This window comes from Rhinolophus ferrumequinum, chromosome 21, assembly GCF_004115265.2.
Source record: "Rhinolophus ferrumequinum isolate MPI-CBG mRhiFer1 chromosome 21, mRhiFer1_v1.p, whole genome shotgun sequence".
Classification (NCBI taxonomy): Eukaryota; Metazoa; Chordata; class Mammalia; order Chiroptera; family Rhinolophidae; genus Rhinolophus; species Rhinolophus ferrumequinum.
In genome coordinates, this window is record NC_046304.1 from 54,696,023 (window position 1) to 54,712,304 (window position 16,282).

Here is a 16,282-nt window from a genome sequence, read left to right on the forward strand (position 1 = left end):
GCCAAGTCTCTTTAAAAGGTGTTTATTGATCATATACAAAATAAAGAAAACCTTATATATCACAAACATACACTATGTACAGCAATAAATACCCGGGGCCCGGCCCAGTGCCGCCCCTCCTGGACAATAATTTAGCAATAAATACTGCACAGGGCAGGGTGGGCGCCTAAGCGGGCCGCCCTCACGAGGCCCCTCCCCACCTGGAGCTTCGACGATCCCCGCCGCCCGGGCAGATCCCAGGATACCCCCACCTCCCCCTGACTTCAGCCCTAGGCAGGACAGGCAGGGTCTGATCAACTCTGCCTGGACCCACCCTCTCAGCGCCAGGAGAGCAGCAGAGCTGGACACACTGGCAGCCCTTGTCCTGTTGCCCTAAGATGCCAGGAGAAGGCTTTCTGTACCCACTCCCGTTTGGTTAAAGGCTTCCGGGACTAGCAGATTGAGGGGATGGGAAGAAGGGAGGTGCTGGGACACGAGGTTGCTGGAAGGGTCGCTCCTCATAGTTCACTGGGGACACCCACATACCAAGGCTGGGGTGGAAATGTATGCGACTGGCCCAACAGGTACAGCACACGCCCAGGACAGGCCATCAGTCTCGAGGGCACACCCCTGCCTCTGTGTGTCCTCCGCTCTCTGTCCCCATCTGCTCCAAAACCAGACAGCCAACAGGAAGGCAAAAACGCGCCAAAAAGAATTATTCAGTGGCTTCTGGGGAAAAAAATCGTTAATGTGTTGGTTCCTTTCACCAAACCACAGCCTAAAAAAGTAACTTACAAGATCCCAGAGCGGAAACAGCACTGCAGCCTGTGGCTCCGGCTTTCCAGCTGTGGACAGGAGCTTTGGCCAAGTGGCCACTCCAGAGATGGAGGCAGCGGGGACCGGATGGGGCCTGACCACCCGTCCCAAAGCAGGCTATAGATCAGAGCTGTGGGCCGGGCACTGACCACTGAGGCTGTTGCTGACGGTCCGGGTTGTGCACACAGACCGGAAGCCTGGACCAACAGGAGGAAAGCCCGTCAGAAACCAGCACACTTGCCAGCTGCCATACAGCAGCCGCATGTTCTCACCTGTACAAAGGGTAGTGCCACCGGAGCAGCAGCCAAGGGCTGTGGGGAGTTTTCCCTGGGGCCGTACTCTGGGAAGGAGCTGACCTCTTCCCACAGGCTTCTCTGAAATCTAAATGTCCATGTTGGGACAGGGAGGAGTTGGGCGAGGGCACGGTGGGAGCAAAGGTGCACGTTGTGGTTTACTGAGCGGACAAGTTTGGGAGACCTGGCTTTGGCCGAAGCCCTCGATTTGCTGTGTCAGAAAAGTGGAGGGGAGAGAGGGGACACAACACCCTCACAGTAGGAAAACCAAATTAACAAGAATCAGAAAGACACCAACCAGTCACATGTGGACACAGTCTACTGTCAAGAAACCAAGGGGAGGGAAAGGGGTGGAGTGGCCCTGCAGGCCTGGCTTGATGGGAACTGGATGCTCCCCCAGACCCAAGGAGCAGTTGTTCCAAATCCAAAAACCCTGAAAGAAACCACGGCCTCACTAACTCCAGAAACTTCCAGAAACCAAGGCCTTGCAATATGTGTTAACACATGCCTGCCCTCAAACCCTCCAGGTCTACAGCCTGGCAGGGGTGTGCCGAAGTGGACAACGACCTCCCGGCCAGGACAAAAGTGGGGACCGTAGATGGACATGGAGGGTCTGTTCCTCCCACCACCAGGGCAGAACGTGACCTCCCTTTAGGGGCTGTTATGATGCAATTCCAACTCACTGCTGCTACAACCATTGACAACTCTCGTCTGGAGCCTGCGAAACAGACAGACTGGAAGGGGAGGAAGCCACTCTGTGATCTGGAGTCAACAGTCAACATCTCCATTGCAGGCTGACTCCAGTACAACTAGGAACGTCTCTGAGCATTTAGGGTCCACAGAAGCCCATCGAGATGGCAGAAGTTGACAGCACATCCTACTCCCATCCCATGGGCACACTGGGTCAAATTCTGGGATGAAAATCCTGCTGCCCACAAGGTTAATTTAAACCCTACCAGGCAGCACTGATGCACTTCTGTGCTTTTCAGGGGGTCAGGGCCCCCAGAGAAGCCAACCCAAGGAGAGGCCAAATGAGGCCCATGTGGCTGGAGACGGGGCACTAGCCTCCTGGGGAGACGCCACAGGCAGCCCGTCACGTGCCTATGAGCTTCCCACCCGAGTCTGGGAGACTGGCTGCCTCTGCCGAGTGGCCGGGATGGGGGTGAGTGTGGGCTCAGTCCAAGAGAAGCACCTCCATAAGCTGGGCAGTGGATCCCTGGAAGACACAGACCCAAAGGGAGGCGGAAGAAGGCCCAAAGCCGAGAGCTGCCAGCACATTCAGGGGCGAGGAGGGGCAGGACCGGCCCTGGACACTAGCCCTTGTCTGGCACTGGTGGAGACCCCCAGGCCCTCAGGCAGGCAGAAAGGACCGCCCCAGGTGGGCCCCGAAACCACCTGGTTTTGCCTGGGAAGCACCACCCGCAGCATGGAAACAGTCCTGGGACAACTGGGCAGCAGGTCTTGCAACCCCTATGTGGGCCCCTGGGGTTCCCCTGCTGAGGCCCATGTGAAGCCTAGAAGAACAAAGCTGGGGTCAGTGGCCAGAGCCCAAGCACGGTGACTGGACACCAGAAGGAAGACGGCAGGGGCAGCTTGGCCGTGGCCCCGTGGGCACCCACAGTGACTCCTTGGTCCCTGCAAATCCCCCACCCAGGGCCAGAGGCGGTGGGCATGGTAGCAGCATGGGGAGCCCCCGGGATGGCCCCCAGTTTCACCTACCCTGCCAATGGATCAGCCCAAGCCTGAGACACGCATGCGAAGCCAAGGGTCAGAGGGGAGTGGGGGTAGGAGTGGCAGAGCCCGGAATCTGACCTCCTGGAGGTCTGGGGCAGACGCTGAGGCAGAAGAGGCCAGGCTGGTGGGCACCAACCCCCCCAGCTCTGCTGCAGCACGTACCGCCTGGCACCCCAGCCTGAGCCTGGCAAGCCAGCAGAAGCAAAACACAACCAAATCCAAAACAAACACAGGAAAATAGACACAAGAAGTGACACCCACAGGTCAAAGGTCACCAGAAGCACCAGCACGTGACGCTGCACAACACCTCACCAGGCACAGACGACACCACTGCACCGGCAGGAGACAGGAGACGGAAGCAGGAAGGGCAAAGGAGTAAGTCACTTTCGGTACAATTGCAAAAGAGAGAGCAAAGAGGACGTCAGGACGTGCCTTCTGGTCGCTCGCGGCTTGGCTTTTTTTTTTTGTCTTTTTTTTAAACTAAGTTTTATAAATAACATCTGATAACTCTGTGTATATAAAAACTAAACTCCAACAGCCACAAAGACTTGTCTGTAAGTTTACAAGAAAGGGATTTTTTTTTCTTTTTTTAAACTAGCAGTTTCTATTATACTTTCTTCCCTTTTCCATTTATATGGTCAAATGTTCTTGCTTGTTTTTTGTTTTTTTTTTTTAAAAAGACAGTTTTATAAATACTCTGCAGCTCTTTTTTTTTCTTTAGCTTTTAAACATATAATTTAATAACTTCGTAAAAGGAACTTCTCTCTTTTAAATAAAGGGCTATGTAACCACACAAATAGGTCATGTAAACAGTGACACGGGACCCATCGCAGGACACTGGACACACCCTTCACGTACGCTCACAACCAGTGGTTTGGTCTTGTTCAGTGCAATGCGTCAGGCGAGAGTGCCGAGGCCCGGGCCCATAGCCGCACGACGCCCCATCCCCCAAGCACCTAGGCTGGTGGCCTGCCTGTCCAGGGTCCCCAAGGACACCCTCCTCGGAGCAGAGCCCATCTATACCTCTGGCTGAGCTGTGAACTACCCAGGCCCCTGCCAGTGCAGGCGGCCGCCAGAGCCTATGGGACACTCAGCCTAGCACGCTCCCTGCTCAGGGACCCTTGAGCCCCTAGTGTTTGCTCGATCTTTCTGCCCATTCGCACAGGACCACTCTGGACTCCAAGCCCACATGGCCTTAGTACAAAGGGCTGGGGCGGCCCCACGTCACCACCGAACTGACCAATCCCAACATACAAAACACATGATGACAACGACGAGATCAAGGGGCTCAGCCCGGTGCCCCTGGGGTGCAGGTTGTGCTTTGCAGGGAAGGGAGGAGGTAGGAGAGGAAGAGGGAAGGAGAGGAGAAAGGGGGGACAGGGCTGCCAAATTCGCCATGCGCCTAGTGGCCCCTCGAAGACCCGCCTGGGCAAGCGCATGTCCCTACGACCGGGCGTCCGTCTTGGACTTTACTATTGTGATGACGCTGGTGGCGGCCACCTTGCCGGGGACGAGGGGCCCCAGGCCGGCAGCAAGGGGGCCCCGAGCTGGCGCCACGGGGCTGCGGGCCACGGTCCTGGCGAAGTTCTGCAGGGCCTCATACTTGGAGCGCAGCGCGTCCAACTCCAGCTTCATGCTGGCGTTTTCCGACGCCAGCTTCTCCACCTCCTGCTGCAGCTCCGCCTTCTGCTTCTCCAGCTCCTCCTTCTGCGTCACGCGCTTCACGCGGCAGCTGGCGGCGTAGCCGCGGTTCTTGAGCGTGCGCCGACGCTGCTTCAGCTGGATGATCTCTTCCTTGGACAGGCCCCGCAGGTGCTGGTTCAGCTCCCGCACCGACATGGTCACCAGCTCCTCATCGGTCAGGCTGGTGCCATTCTCGCCCGGCTCCCGCTTCACCTGGGGGCGGCACAGCGCACGAGGTCACGGGCTGATGTGACGCCCATCCCTGTACCACCGCAGCCCCGAGACACGGCCCGCCCTGTCTGCTCACCTTCAAGGCCTTGTTTCCTTTATTGGGGGTCGTCATAACCCGGGGGCACAGCAAGCAGGCACTCTGCGAGACAGGGAGCAGAGGTCAGAACCCCGGAGAACACCCCCCTTTCCCTCTGCACCGAGTCACGCCCCTCACCTGCCCATTCCTGATACCTGGCCTCGGACCGCCCTTCGCCCTTGCCTCTCCTGTGATGGGCTGCTCCCGGTCTACCCCACCCTAGGGAACCAGATGGGGGGGCCAGGAGGGTCTGAGGGGGCAAGGGGAACTGAAGGGCTGTTAGGCAGAGGCAAGAGAAGGGACTGGGGGAGAGATTAGAAGAATGCTGGAGGGGCCAGCCTAGGAGGAAGCCTGGAGCTTTAAAAATAACGCCGGTGCGCACCCGAGCCCCAGAGCGGCTGTTCCTGGCGAGTCATGCTGACTCAGCACATTGCTCCCGCTCCCTCACTGGCCTGGCACTCCCCAGGCCGCCAGCCAACACAGCCCCAGGGGACCAGCAGCCAGAGCAGAAAGCTGCCGGGGCCAGAAAGGCCAGCCGGCCAACAGCAGGTGAGGGCCAGGGCCAGCGACCCTGCGCGTGTGTCTCCCGTCTCCTAAAGCTACCTCCCCTAACAGGGTCCAGGACAAAGCCCTGCTCCTATGAAGGCTTAGGGGTCCATCCCCACTGAGGACTCAGGGAGAGGCAGGATGTGGGGCAGTCCCGATTCTCCCGGAGACTTCTCACTTTGAAGAGTGGCAAGTGGGTCCTCCAACTAGCTCTGGCACGAGTCCCCCCACCCCCACCCTCCTCAGTGAGCCTCCGCTGCAGCCGATGGAGTAACCATCCTGTGGCTTTGGGTTGCAGCATCTCAGGCCCCTGCCCTCCCTGTCTAGGGTATTTCACAAGAGCGCCCACAATCCGCCACCCTGGGGCCTGCTCAACTCCTTCTGGGCCAAGGACGGCCCTCTAGCCCCCTGCCCAGGGTCAGCACCACAGGGCCCCCTCCCTCCCACTTGGTCACCGTTCCCACACCCCACCCTCACTTTCTGCTTCCTGAAACCCCACCAAAAACATTTTTGTACTCCTAGTCCTGGGATCCTGGCTACAATAGCTGCCGCCATACCGTGCCCCCCACTTTCCAGGTTGGATGCAGGGCTAAGACAGACTGCGTTCTCCCTCCTGGAGGAGCACTTCAGGTAACTCTGGGCCAGGTCGCCTTCTTACCCTCACTGGAGCTAGTGTGGGCTGGGGAGGTAGAGGCACGAGTGGGCTCCAGGGTGGACTGCACCTACCCAGCCTTGCATCAGGAAGCAAGGCTGCAGGAAGGAGGCCACAGGCGTCTCCCCACAGCCAGGCCGCCCAGGGACTCAGGCAGCCCTGGGAGCCCAGTTCTTCCAGAGAGGAGGCTGAGCAGACCACAGCTGGAGGTGAGGAGGTCCTCAGGGCCCCATGCCCAGCCTGGGCCAGGCCCTCTCGGCAGTGCACAAGCTGGGGTGTAGGGGCCCTGTTCTGTGTCCTACCACTGTCGGCCCAAAGGAAAAGCCCCAGCACCAGCTTTTCCCACCCCCATGCTCCCTCCACCCCTGACTGCTGAGCACAGCGGTGACTTCCTGAAGAGATCACACAGAAAAGTGCTTCCTCAACAGATTTCAGCCTCCGCAGAAGGCCTGAACTCAGCACAGTGCAGCCAATTGCCTCCTAATCAAAGGTGTGTGTGAGCAGGGGGGAAGGGGCAGCAGGTCTCAGGAAAGCCAGTGCTTCCAGCCTCCTGGCCTGGCCTCGCCCAGTAGACACACACTGATGGGACAGACACAGCTTTGGAGATGGGGTGGCATGGGAATGATGGCTCAGGGCACCCCTAGAAGCCAGGCGGAGGGGATCCTAGAGGCCAAATCAAGAAACTGCCCCCCCACAACTCTCCTCCCCACCCCAAAGGCTGGACCAGAGCTGGGGCTCGGTCATCCTCCTTCCTCAGCTCCCCCATAGGCTGAGTCCACCTTGTGGAGAAGGCCCAAACGGCCCGCATCCACCAAGGTACCCTGGACCATCCACTCAGGCCGGGAGCCAGTCAGGAAGGGGCAGGAGGTCTGGGCAGCTCCAGCCCCTTCCCCTGGGCCCATACTCCAAGGCATGGACACGAGGCAGGAGGCAAGACAGCCAGCCTCTGCTCTTTGTCCTGGCCTGCAAACCCCAGTGGCCAAACCTTCCAGGCAGGCATGGCCTTGGGCACTCTGGCACCCTGACCTAGCCGGGCCTCACTCCCACCCTGCCTATCAGACCACCTCCTCCAGAAGCCCCCAGCCACTAAAAGTCACTCTGAAAAAAGTCTAATACTTAACTTCCACCGAAGCCTAATGTACTGAGAAGACTTAATGCAACACCCCTCCAGAAATCTGCCCTTTCCTAGGGTATAAAATTCCAGGCAAAAGATCAGCTGAAGAGTTAAAACAGCTGGCATCTCTAAGCCCAGGCAGGGCTGACTGTGTGTGCGTGTGACTCGGAGAACAAACCACAAGGCCAGCCTAGCCTGGCCATGAACCCAAGGCAAGAAGGGTCAGCTCTGGTCTAGACGAAACACTGCCCTACCCCTCGAGCCAGCAATCACCCACACACCCAGGAGAGGTGGCCCAGGCCACACGACCCTCAAGTGGTCACTTCCCAACAGTCGCCATCACCTGGCCCAAAACCCATCAGGGCCGCGTTCTCCGCTAACCTGCACAACACTGGGCCCCAACCTCAAGTGAGACAGCTAGCGGTGACTGGGAACTGCACTCTTAAACCCCAGCCCACCTGCTGTGCTCTGCAGGCTAGGCACCCACCACGCTACCACCACCCAGAGCCTCAACCCAGACTCCAAGGCTGGGCTGCAAAGAGGGGCAGGGCCTGCTCACCAGACACCTTGATCCCCAGTGCCCACGTCGTGCGGCTCCCTCTCATGTGCAGTCTCCTGGGAGCGCTGCGCCTGCTTGCCCCCTTCCCTGTCCACTTTCACCCCGGGACTCCAGTACAGGCTGTGCTACGCTGGGCTCACTGGGGGAGCCCTGGCTCCTGGCTCAACCCCACCCTTTCCTCCCCCCTACCCGTTGCCCCTCCTTCCAGGAGGCCCCACTGCCTCCCTCTCTGGCCTGTGTACCCCTCTCTTCCCTGCCCAGGGGCACCCAGACTGGCGGACCAGACCAGTCGCAGGGAAAGCCTGTTTCCCGCCCCCTAGCACGGCCCCCCTAAGCTCCTCCCCTCCTCTCACTCAGAGAACTATTTCCCGGTTAGGAGAACTGTCCCAGCCTTGGGTCGGGAACCAGCCGCTGGAGAAGAGCATGCCTGGGAGGGATGGACAGGCCAGGGGCTTCACCTTCTACCGCGCCGTGGCCCCTCCAGTTCCTCCTCACCACCCTGCCTTCAACTCGCACCTCAGTCCAAACTTAAAAAGCCGCCCCAGCCCCTGGGCCCGGCTCCTTCTCCACGTCCCCACGGTTCCCTTCCACCCCTCGTTTCCCCGCCTTTCAGGCCCCAGGCCCCTAGCTCAGATCCCCCGGGCACCGGGATGAGCATCCAGTGACCTCATGCTGATGACTCAGCAAGTCTCCCTCGGGGCTCTGGCCCGCGTGTGACGGAGCGAAAGCGACGCGAGCTGGGTCTTCCCAGCGCCCCCACGCCAGCCCTCCCGGGGCCCGCCAAGGACCCCTGCACCTGGGGAGGCGGCGACACACACCTGATGAATCAGCAGCTCAGGCCCGGGCCGCCGGGCTCCTCCGCGGAGCCCTGGGCGCCCAGTTCGACCCCACCCTTTCCTCCCGCCGCCCCGGCCGCCCCTCCCTCCACTGAGCGAGCCCCGCGCACGCCCCGCCCGCTCTTCGCCGCCCCGCGGCCCACCCCCAGAACCTGGGCGCGGGGGCCAGCAGTGCCCTGCCCGATGGGGAAATCGAGGCACGGGCCGCCAGCGGCGCGCGGGGCAGACCCGAACCCAGGAGCGCCCGGCCCGCGCCGCACTCACCCACCACACTGCGGGCCCGGGCGGGCCGAGGCCGGGGCGAGGGGCGGCGGGCGCTCCGAGGCCGCGCGGGGCTGGGCCGCGCGGGGGCTCCGGGCCCGGGGTGGGGGCTCGCCGCCTGCGCGGGCCGGGCCGTGCGCGCTGGGAAGGCTGGGCCGGACCAGGCTCGGTATCCGCCGCCGCCGCCGCCGCCGCCGCCGCCGCTCCACAGACGTCACATGATGTTTGGTCACGTGGGCTCCATTCATGAAGCGGCGACGCGACCCGCCGGGGCTTAAAGGGGAAGGCGCGACGGCGGCGGCGGCGGCGGAGGCGGAGCGCGCTCAGACTGCGCCTGCGTGCCCGGGCGCCGTCGCCCCGGCAACGCGCACCGCCCCCTGCCCGGGCGGGGTCTCGCGGGACTGGCTCGGGCGCGCCCTCCCCGGCGGCCACGCCCCCACCGGCCTTCAAGGTGGGGCCTTGTGACCGGTTCGGCCGCTTTCCTGACCCTTGTGTGCTGATACTTTCAAAGTCCATGTGTCCAAGAGGCCCGCTTCTACCTGCCCAGGGTGGGGGTCTCTGCCGGGGACTCACTCCTTAGGCGGGCCCTGCATGGACTCCAGGCCCAGCACTGGCCGCAGTAGTGGGTACGTGGGGAGTGACCAGGCCTGTCGGGGCCACCCTGGCAGACGCGGGAACGCAGCCCTGGCCCTGGTTTTTTCTGTTGTGCATTTTCTTCTGTGTCTCCTGTCTCCCTTTACGTTTGGAGGGCTCCCCAAAGTGTCTCCTCTGCCCACCTGCGTGCACGGGGTCTTGGTTCTGAGTGGGCCCAGGGGGAGGGGAGAACTGGAGATGAGATACTGCCAATGCTGTTCCTTGAAAACCCCCGCTCAGGAGCTCTCCTGATCCCCACCACCCTCCTGCCCTTTGGGGGACCCCACCTCTTGTTCTGAGCGCCCCTGGCACATCCTAGCTGCCCAGACCAGGTCCCCTAACCCACCAGAGCAGGGGTGGGTGTAAGTGGTGTCAACCTCTGAGGCAAGGGGCCTCCTCTTACTATCTTCACGCTCTGTGACTACTTTTTGATGTCAAATGCAAGCACTCTGGCTCCATCAAGTGTCCTCTCCGTCACTCCTCTGATCTTGCGATGGTTAATTTTGTGTCAAATTGACTGGGACACGGTGACCAGATATTTGGTCAAATATTATTCTGGCTGTTTCAGTGAGGGTGTTTTGGCATGAGATCGGCATCTAAGTCGGTAGATGTTAACAGATTAACTTCTGGAATGTGAATGGGCCTCATCCGACCAGTTGAAGGCCCAAATGGGACGAAAGGACCAAGCCTCCCTGCTGTGAGAAGTTCCCTGCCTTTAGACGCCACCTGCCTGGTGCTCTCTCGGCCTGTTGTCCTTTGAGTTGGAATGTCGGCTACCTGGGTCTCCAGCCTGACGCCCCACCCTGCAGACTGGACTTGCCAGCCTCCATAGTTGTGGCTAAATCTTTCTTATATGTAACTTACTATCTATCTCCGTGTCCTACTGGTTCTGTTTCTCTGGAGAACCCTAATCTAGCTCTCTACGGCCCTCCTGCTCCAACTGCCTCTGCCTGGGTGAGTGGGGGCGACATATGCCCCCACTAAGCCCGGAGATGTGAAGGATGCAGAGGCTGGTGCTCCCCCCACAGTGGGGAGCAGAGCAAGCCCAGCCTATGGTGCCAGCTTCCCAGACACTTCTAGCGACTGGGGCTTGAGGAGCTATCCCCTTCTCTAGAGGCTCCCTCCCCTCTGCTCACGGGGAGACTCCAACCCTGGCAGCCTAGCTACCTTGGAACTAAGGGCTCTGGGGCCCGGGGACTACTGGCTTAGCCTTTACTATTACACCCAACAGCAATGACCCCCTGTGGCAGCTGGAGGCCACCCTCCACACATGCTGACAAAGTCAGAAGTTAGGGCACTGGGCTGGAAACCAATTTATTTAACCTAAAAGGCCAGGGAGAGAAGTGACAGTGTCTGTGGTTCAGGTCAGGAATGGGGGACAGTGGCCTGAGAGTGCTGGTGGCCTTGGAAATCCAACTGTCTGAGGAGCCCTTTTCTCAAATGTCAAATGGGGATGAGGGGTGATGAGCTGGCCTAGAACTGTGGTCCCTCCCATTGGACTCAGAATGCCTGGGATCCTCTGGTGCTTCCCACACTGAGGAAGGAGGTGTTCCCCCCGCCCCCACCATGAGTGGAGGTTAGGGAAGTAGCAGATGTGGGGCGGGACTCCCCCCTTTCGCTAGACCTTCACAGGGGCCAGGGGGAACCTCGACCTTTGTGCTCAGGCCAAGCCTCAAACCAGCTAACGCTGAAAGGTGAAGCCCCCAAACCCCGCTTCCTGAGCTCCTGAAAGGTGGTCCTGATTTGGTTTGGGGCAGAGGAAGTGCAGGTTTGAGGTCAGAGTCCATCCCTGTTCTGGGTCAGGAAGCATTAGGGGACTGTGGAGATTCCCATTGGCTAGTGATGTGGCCCCTCCCTGGCTATGACGCTGGCTGACCCCAGGTGACCAAAGTCGTGGGCAGTGGGCCACCCTATGTGGCGTGGGGCTAGACACCCAGCACAGGAGCTCTGAGCCAGGAGAGAGAAGGTGGCGGGCAGCCTGACAGGCAGGTGAGACACTTCAGTCTTTCTTGCCGGTCGGGGCCATGCTTCGGGGAAGCAGCTTGGCGTGGCCAGAAGGAGCCAGCAGGGCCCTCGGAGGGGAGTCGAGCTTCACCTTGTCCAGGACAGTCTTCTTGATGGCAGCTGGCGAGACCTTCTCGCGGTCAGCCATGGATTGCAGCTCCCTAGGGAGGCAGTGAGGGTTGGGTCCAGGGCTCTGCCTCCTTCCTGAGCCCATGTGCCCATGAGGGAAGAGGGGTCAAGGCCCACAGCTCCCGGCACCTGCCAGCCCAGGGTGCTGCAGTGCTGTCACACCCCCTTCAGGGCCCTTGCACCTGCAGTTCCCTCTGCCAGCTACCCTCCCCTAGACTGCTATCTGCCTCCCTCTCACCTCATTCAAATCGGCTCAGTCACCAAATCTAGTGTCAGGCCCCCAGACTCTGAGCCCTCACTGTCCTGAGCACAGGATATGTGCCTCGTCTGTCTCCCCTGTGGGTTGGGGCCAGCAGGGCAGCACTGTGTTCTGGCCTTGTTGTCATGTGGTGGCACTCGGAGAAGCCTGGGGGGTTAGACTGGAGGGCAGGCGGGGGCTGAGAAAGATGCCCGTCCATCCTCAGACCTGAATAAGGGACAGTAACTCCGAGCTGAGACACCAAACTGTGTCTGTCTGTGCTCTTTCGTTTTTCTGGCTGCTCTCATGGAGCACACTGCACCGCGTCCTGCTTGTCTAACTTGCTTAACCTCCCCAGCCAGGCTGGGACAAAGGTATTATTGTCAGGCCCACAGAGGTTCCTTCTGGTTCCCCTGGGCCCACCTCCCCAGCTTGGATGATCACCCCAGTCTGACGGCCACCGGTGATGAAACCACGTGGGGAGCAGAGTGAGCACCCAGAGGGCTGCCCCTCCCGGCAGGACGATGGGCACTGCAAACCATATGCCAGGGAACCTCGGGGCTCCCTGTGCCCTGCCCACAGTCAGGCCCGAGCTCGATAAACATCCACTGCGTGGATGACTGAGGAGACGAGTGAGGCTGAGGGCTCTGGTGCACTGGGCGGGAGGCCCGGGGGCTGGCAGCAGCAGGAACCCACCGTGTACGGATGCAGGAGGCCTCCACAGCGTTGATGAGCAGGGAGCGGAAACCCCCACTCTCCAGCACGTGCAGGGCGTGGATGGTGGCCCCTCCAGGAGAGCAGACATTGTCCTTGAGCTGGCCTGGGTGCTGTTCTGAGTCCAGTAGCATCTTGGCAGCCCCCTGCAGCCAGAGAAGATAGGCTGACGGCTGTGGGGGCACCCAGCCCCCTCCACAGGGCACTGCCCCAGCCCCAGCCACTGCGGCACCCACTGACTTTCCACCCATCCATCCCCGTGCACCAGCCTCTCGCCTAGCAAGGAGTGGCCCCCACCAGAGGGTCAGAAGAAACACTGACCAGCAGAGCCTGGGCCCCGAGGCGGACTGCCAGGCGCCTGGGAAGCCCCATCTTCACGCCCCCATCAGCCAGGGCATCTAGAGCTGTGAAGGCCTGCAGGGAGAAGGCGCCTAAGCCACTGTCCCAGGCCTCTTCTCCTCCGGGCAACGGTTGGTTGGTCCAGCAGCTCTGCCCGCAGTGTCCGGAGCAGGGAAGAGGGTGAAGGCTGGGCAGATGTGCCCTGAGGTTCAGCCCACGGCTGCCAGTGCCGCCCACCCATCCCCAGTGCTCACGTAGGCTGGGCCGCTGCCGCTGAGCCCCGTGACGGCGTCGATCAGGTCCTCCTCCACCTCCGTGCAGAAGCCCACACTGCTCATGAGCTGCTCCAGGAGCCTGCCATCCTCCACCTGGGCATGGGTGCCGGTGGCATATACCGTGGCCCCCTCCCGCACCACAACCGGCGTGTTGGTCATGCAGCGGATGACTTTGGGGGCCGGCTGGAATGCCATCAGCTTCTGGAGAAGAAACGGGCTGTCATCCATCAGGACCCCGGGCCCTGAGCCCTGAGCCATTCCTGAGTTCTCACTGTGCACTGGGCCAACACACCCATTTCACAGATGGAGGGCTGAGAGGGCCAGAACTCCTGACCAGGGTGCACACTTCTATCCCTGCAGTGCCCACCTTCTCGATGGAGCTGATGGTGACTCCAGCCGCACAGGACACCACAATGTGCCGGGCCTCGATGTCAGCACCAATCTCGTCCAGGATGAAGGGGATGATGTGTGGCTTGACAGCCAGGAAGAGCACGTCGCTGTGCCGCACCGTCTCCTTGTTGTGGGGTGTCAGGTTCACCCCCATCTTCTGTAGGGAGTGCGCAGGCTGGCTGGACCCCCAGGATCCCTCCCCCAAACCAGGAGCCCCAACGTGGAACAGGACTGAGGCTGCTGGGAGTGTGGGCATGGCCGGCTGAGGCTCAGGGCAAGGGGCTCTGACACCCCCACCCGCCATTCCCACCTAGAAAGGAAGCATTCTGCTCTGGAATGTGCCCCCCTGCAGACAGAAAAGGGACACTGCATCCATGCCACAGTCTTGGCCCAACCCACTTTGGGCTGCAGCCTCAGACCCTCTACTTTCCGGGTGTGATTGGCAGTTTCAAGCTGGGGTGCCTGTCTCCATCCTTGGATCTAGAGCCCTAACTCCGCTATGGCAAACCGAAGCTGTATCAGCCATGGATGTGTCTCACCTGGCCCCACACAGTGGCCCCATCTGCCTGGCCCTCATGGCACCCCATTCCAGACCAGCACCCCCTCCCCACCAGATGCACCCAGGTCTCAAGAGCTGAGCAGGGTCTGTGAGATACTCCAGCCCAGGGCCCCTCCTCTAGCTGGAGTTGGGGGCTGTATCATGGTGCCCCCTGCTGGGGCCTCTACTCCTGGCCCTCCAGGTTCAAGGCTGTCACAAACCTGCCCCAGACACACTGACCATCCCCTGCAGGGTCACCCTGCACCTACCCTGAGGGAAGAAACCGTGGCCAGGTCCATGTCTGGGGAGCTGGCCATTATCTTGTGGGCTGCTAGGACGCCTGCAGGGGACACAGTTCTTCCATCAAGGCCAGTCCTCCTGGCCTCCCTCTCCCACATTCCCAGAAAGGAAAGTGGAAATCCCACCACCCAGGGCAAGACCCCAAACATCTGGGGCTGCCATTTCCTACAGACCCCCACCTTCATCCCCCAGACTGCAGAAGGGTAATGGCCCACCCTCTGGCACTGGGCCCGCTCCTGGCCAGGGGGCCTACCTGCTGCTGTGAAGCCCTTGGCCAGGGCAAAGGCCAACTGGCCAGCCCCGATGAAGCCCACGCTCATGGTGTCCAGAGGCGCGCCCACAGCTGGCACTGGCTCTGCAGGAACAGCTGCGGGAGGAGATGGGGCAAGATCCTGCGCAAAAAGTTAGGTGGGTAGTGCAAGGCTTGGCCACGCCACCGCCAGCTGGGCCCCCCTCCCGTCCCCCCCGCAGCTGGTCTAACTTTCCCCTCACCTGCCCGACAGCCCCGGGCCGGATAACTGCTCCGATCTCCCACCCATAGCGGTGCCCGGGACCTGCTCCCCAGGGCCCCAGACACGGGGCAGAGCGGAGCGAGCCGGCCTCCGGAAGGGGTCGGAGGGATGGGCTGGGGGCGGGGGGCGACCAGCCCCCGCTGGGTTGAACCTCAGGGTCAAGCCCCTCCCGTCCTAGCACCCCTCACCTGAAGCCGGGGGACGCGGGTTGCAGACACGCATCTACCCCTGGCCCGAAGCACCACCCACCTGGCCAGACCCGCGCCCAGTTACCGAGCTACCAGCACAGGTTTCCCCTCGCCTACAGCGCGGCTCCAGCCACGCGGCATCCACGCCCCGTAGGTCCCGCCTCCGACGCCCCGGCCAATCCGCGGCGCGGCCTCCCCGGAGCCGTCCAATCGGAAGGCGCGGGCGGTGTGGAGGGGCGGTTGCATCATCTTCTCGCCCCTCTCGCGCCTCCGCAGGCCCAGCCTTGTCTCGCCGCGCCCCCAGGACCCCCGCCCCAGAGCCCCCAACCCACGCACCCTGATTCGCGCCTACTAAGACCTCGCCCCAGAACTCCACCGCTTGGGACTCCACTCTCCACTGCGATCCCTGGATAAGTGCACCCCAACCTCTGGCTGTCGTCCCTTGACCTGCGCCCCACCTCGACCTGCACCCCCGACCCCCGAGAACACGCGTGGGGACTGAGGACGCCGGGGAAGGGGGCGGGGGCAGTGAGGCCCTCAAGGAGCAGCCCTGCGCAGGGGCTCCCCACGCAGGACCCTGTCGAGGGCCACAAAGACAAGGATATGTCAGGCCTGTGTCCCCCAGGCTTGCGCAGGGTGGGGCGGGTGAAAACATTTTGCTAAATGGAAACATTTAAAAAATATTACTATTTTGACGCTGTCTTTTGTCATTTGAAACTCTTTTTTTATTGTATCAAGAGGCTGGGAAACAGGAGAGAAGCTCAGCCTCTGGAAGCACCTGGGAGTCTAAGCATTCCCGGAGGTCCACCTGGGCCCTGTCCCACCATCTCTCCTGGGCCAGGAGCCCTTAGAGAGCTGCCTGGCATTCAAGCCATGGGCCTGTTGCTATGTCAACCTACCCAATAGGCGTTTGGGGTGGTGGCGGTCATCCAGTAAACAGAGGAAAGTGACCTACCGTGCCCACCCCTCCCACGGAGCAGCCCCCACCCCACTCCATGTTCCCTGACATCTTGTCTGCAGGATGCCTGGAAGGTTTTGGCACTGAGTTTTCGGGAGAACGTGGCCTCAGTCGTTTGCCCCTGAGGACCGGCCCGGGGCTTATCTAAGCTGAAGCTGCGTTTCGGTTCAGCAGAGTCTGGGGTCCCAGTCAGCAGTAGGGGCAAGGGCAAAGTAAGAAGTGATCTTTGTGGATGACCCATCCCCACCTGGGGAAGGCATGAGCTTCTTTGTTTCATCAATTCT

The 16,282-nt window shown here is 61.1% G+C and overlaps 2 protein-coding genes across 13 annotated transcripts; both read right to left on the reverse strand.

The window, feature by feature from the left end:
- Nucleotides 1-54: 54 nt before the first annotated feature.
- MAFG (MAF bZIP transcription factor G) lies at nucleotides 55-8,837 on the reverse strand. Of its 6 annotated transcripts, none has more exons than XM_033091220.1 (3): nucleotides 8,784-8,837; nucleotides 4,813-4,875; nucleotides 55-4,718 (listed from the first exon to the last, which is right to left on the reverse strand). In XM_033091220.1, the coding sequence occupies exons 2-3, from the start codon at nucleotides 4,846-4,848 to the stop codon at nucleotides 4,266-4,268; spliced, it is 489 nt and encodes a 162-aa protein (XP_032947111.1). In that variant the 5' UTR covers nucleotides 4,849-4,875; nucleotides 8,784-8,837; the 3' UTR covers nucleotides 55-4,265. The 6 variants fall into 6 exon arrangements, with proteins under 6 accessions (XP_032947111.1, XP_032947112.1, XP_032947113.1 ...); XM_033091221.1 differs by lacking the exon at nucleotides 8,784-8,837 and adding an exon at nucleotides 8,502-8,587; XM_033091222.1 differs by lacking the exon at nucleotides 8,784-8,837 and adding an exon at nucleotides 7,684-7,851.
- A 1,871-nt stretch (nucleotides 8,838-10,708) lies between these two features.
- On the reverse strand, nucleotides 10,709-15,210 carry PYCR1 (pyrroline-5-carboxylate reductase 1). Of its 7 annotated transcripts, none has more exons than XM_033088966.1 (8): nucleotides 15,102-15,210; nucleotides 14,594-14,732; nucleotides 14,310-14,380; nucleotides 13,480-13,656; nucleotides 13,092-13,313; nucleotides 12,820-12,912; nucleotides 12,481-12,644; nucleotides 10,709-11,578 (listed from the first exon to the last, which is right to left on the reverse strand). In XM_033088966.1, exons 2-8 carry the CDS (start codon nucleotides 14,658-14,660, stop codon nucleotides 11,413-11,415), a joined length of 960 nt encoding a protein of 319 aa, XP_032944857.1. In that variant the 5' UTR covers nucleotides 14,661-14,732; nucleotides 15,102-15,210; the 3' UTR covers nucleotides 10,709-11,412. The 7 variants fall into 7 exon arrangements, with proteins under 7 accessions (XP_032944857.1, XP_032944856.1, XP_032944858.1 ...); XM_033088965.1 differs by having other exon boundaries at nucleotides 13,480-13,659; XM_033088967.1 differs by having other exon boundaries at nucleotides 13,480-13,659; nucleotides 15,126-15,195.
- Between the last annotated feature and the right edge of the window lie 1,072 nt (nucleotides 15,211-16,282).

Bases quoted from the DNA above. Each gene is read 5' to 3' on its own strand.
- PYCR1 (XM_033088965.1), bottom strand. From the start codon at position 14,660: ATGAGCGTGGGCTTCATCGGGGCTGGCCAGTTGGCCTTTGCCCTGGCC. The intron at 13,314-13,479 runs GTGGGCACTGCA...TTTCTTCTCCAG, and splicing joins CCATCAGCTCCATCGAGAAG to AAGCTGATGGCATTCCAGCC. The intron at 12,645-12,819 runs GTCAGTGTTTCT...CTCTGGCTGCAG, and splicing joins TCGGGGCCCAGGCTCTGCTG to GGGGCTGCCAAGATGCTACT.
- MAFG (XM_033091220.1), bottom strand. From the start codon at position 4,848: ATGACGACCCCCAATAAAGGAAACAAGGCCTTGAAG. The intron at 4,719-4,812 runs GTGAGCAGACAG...TGCCGCCCCCAG, and splicing joins AAGGAAACAAGGCCTTGAAG to GTGAAGCGGGAGCCGGGCGA.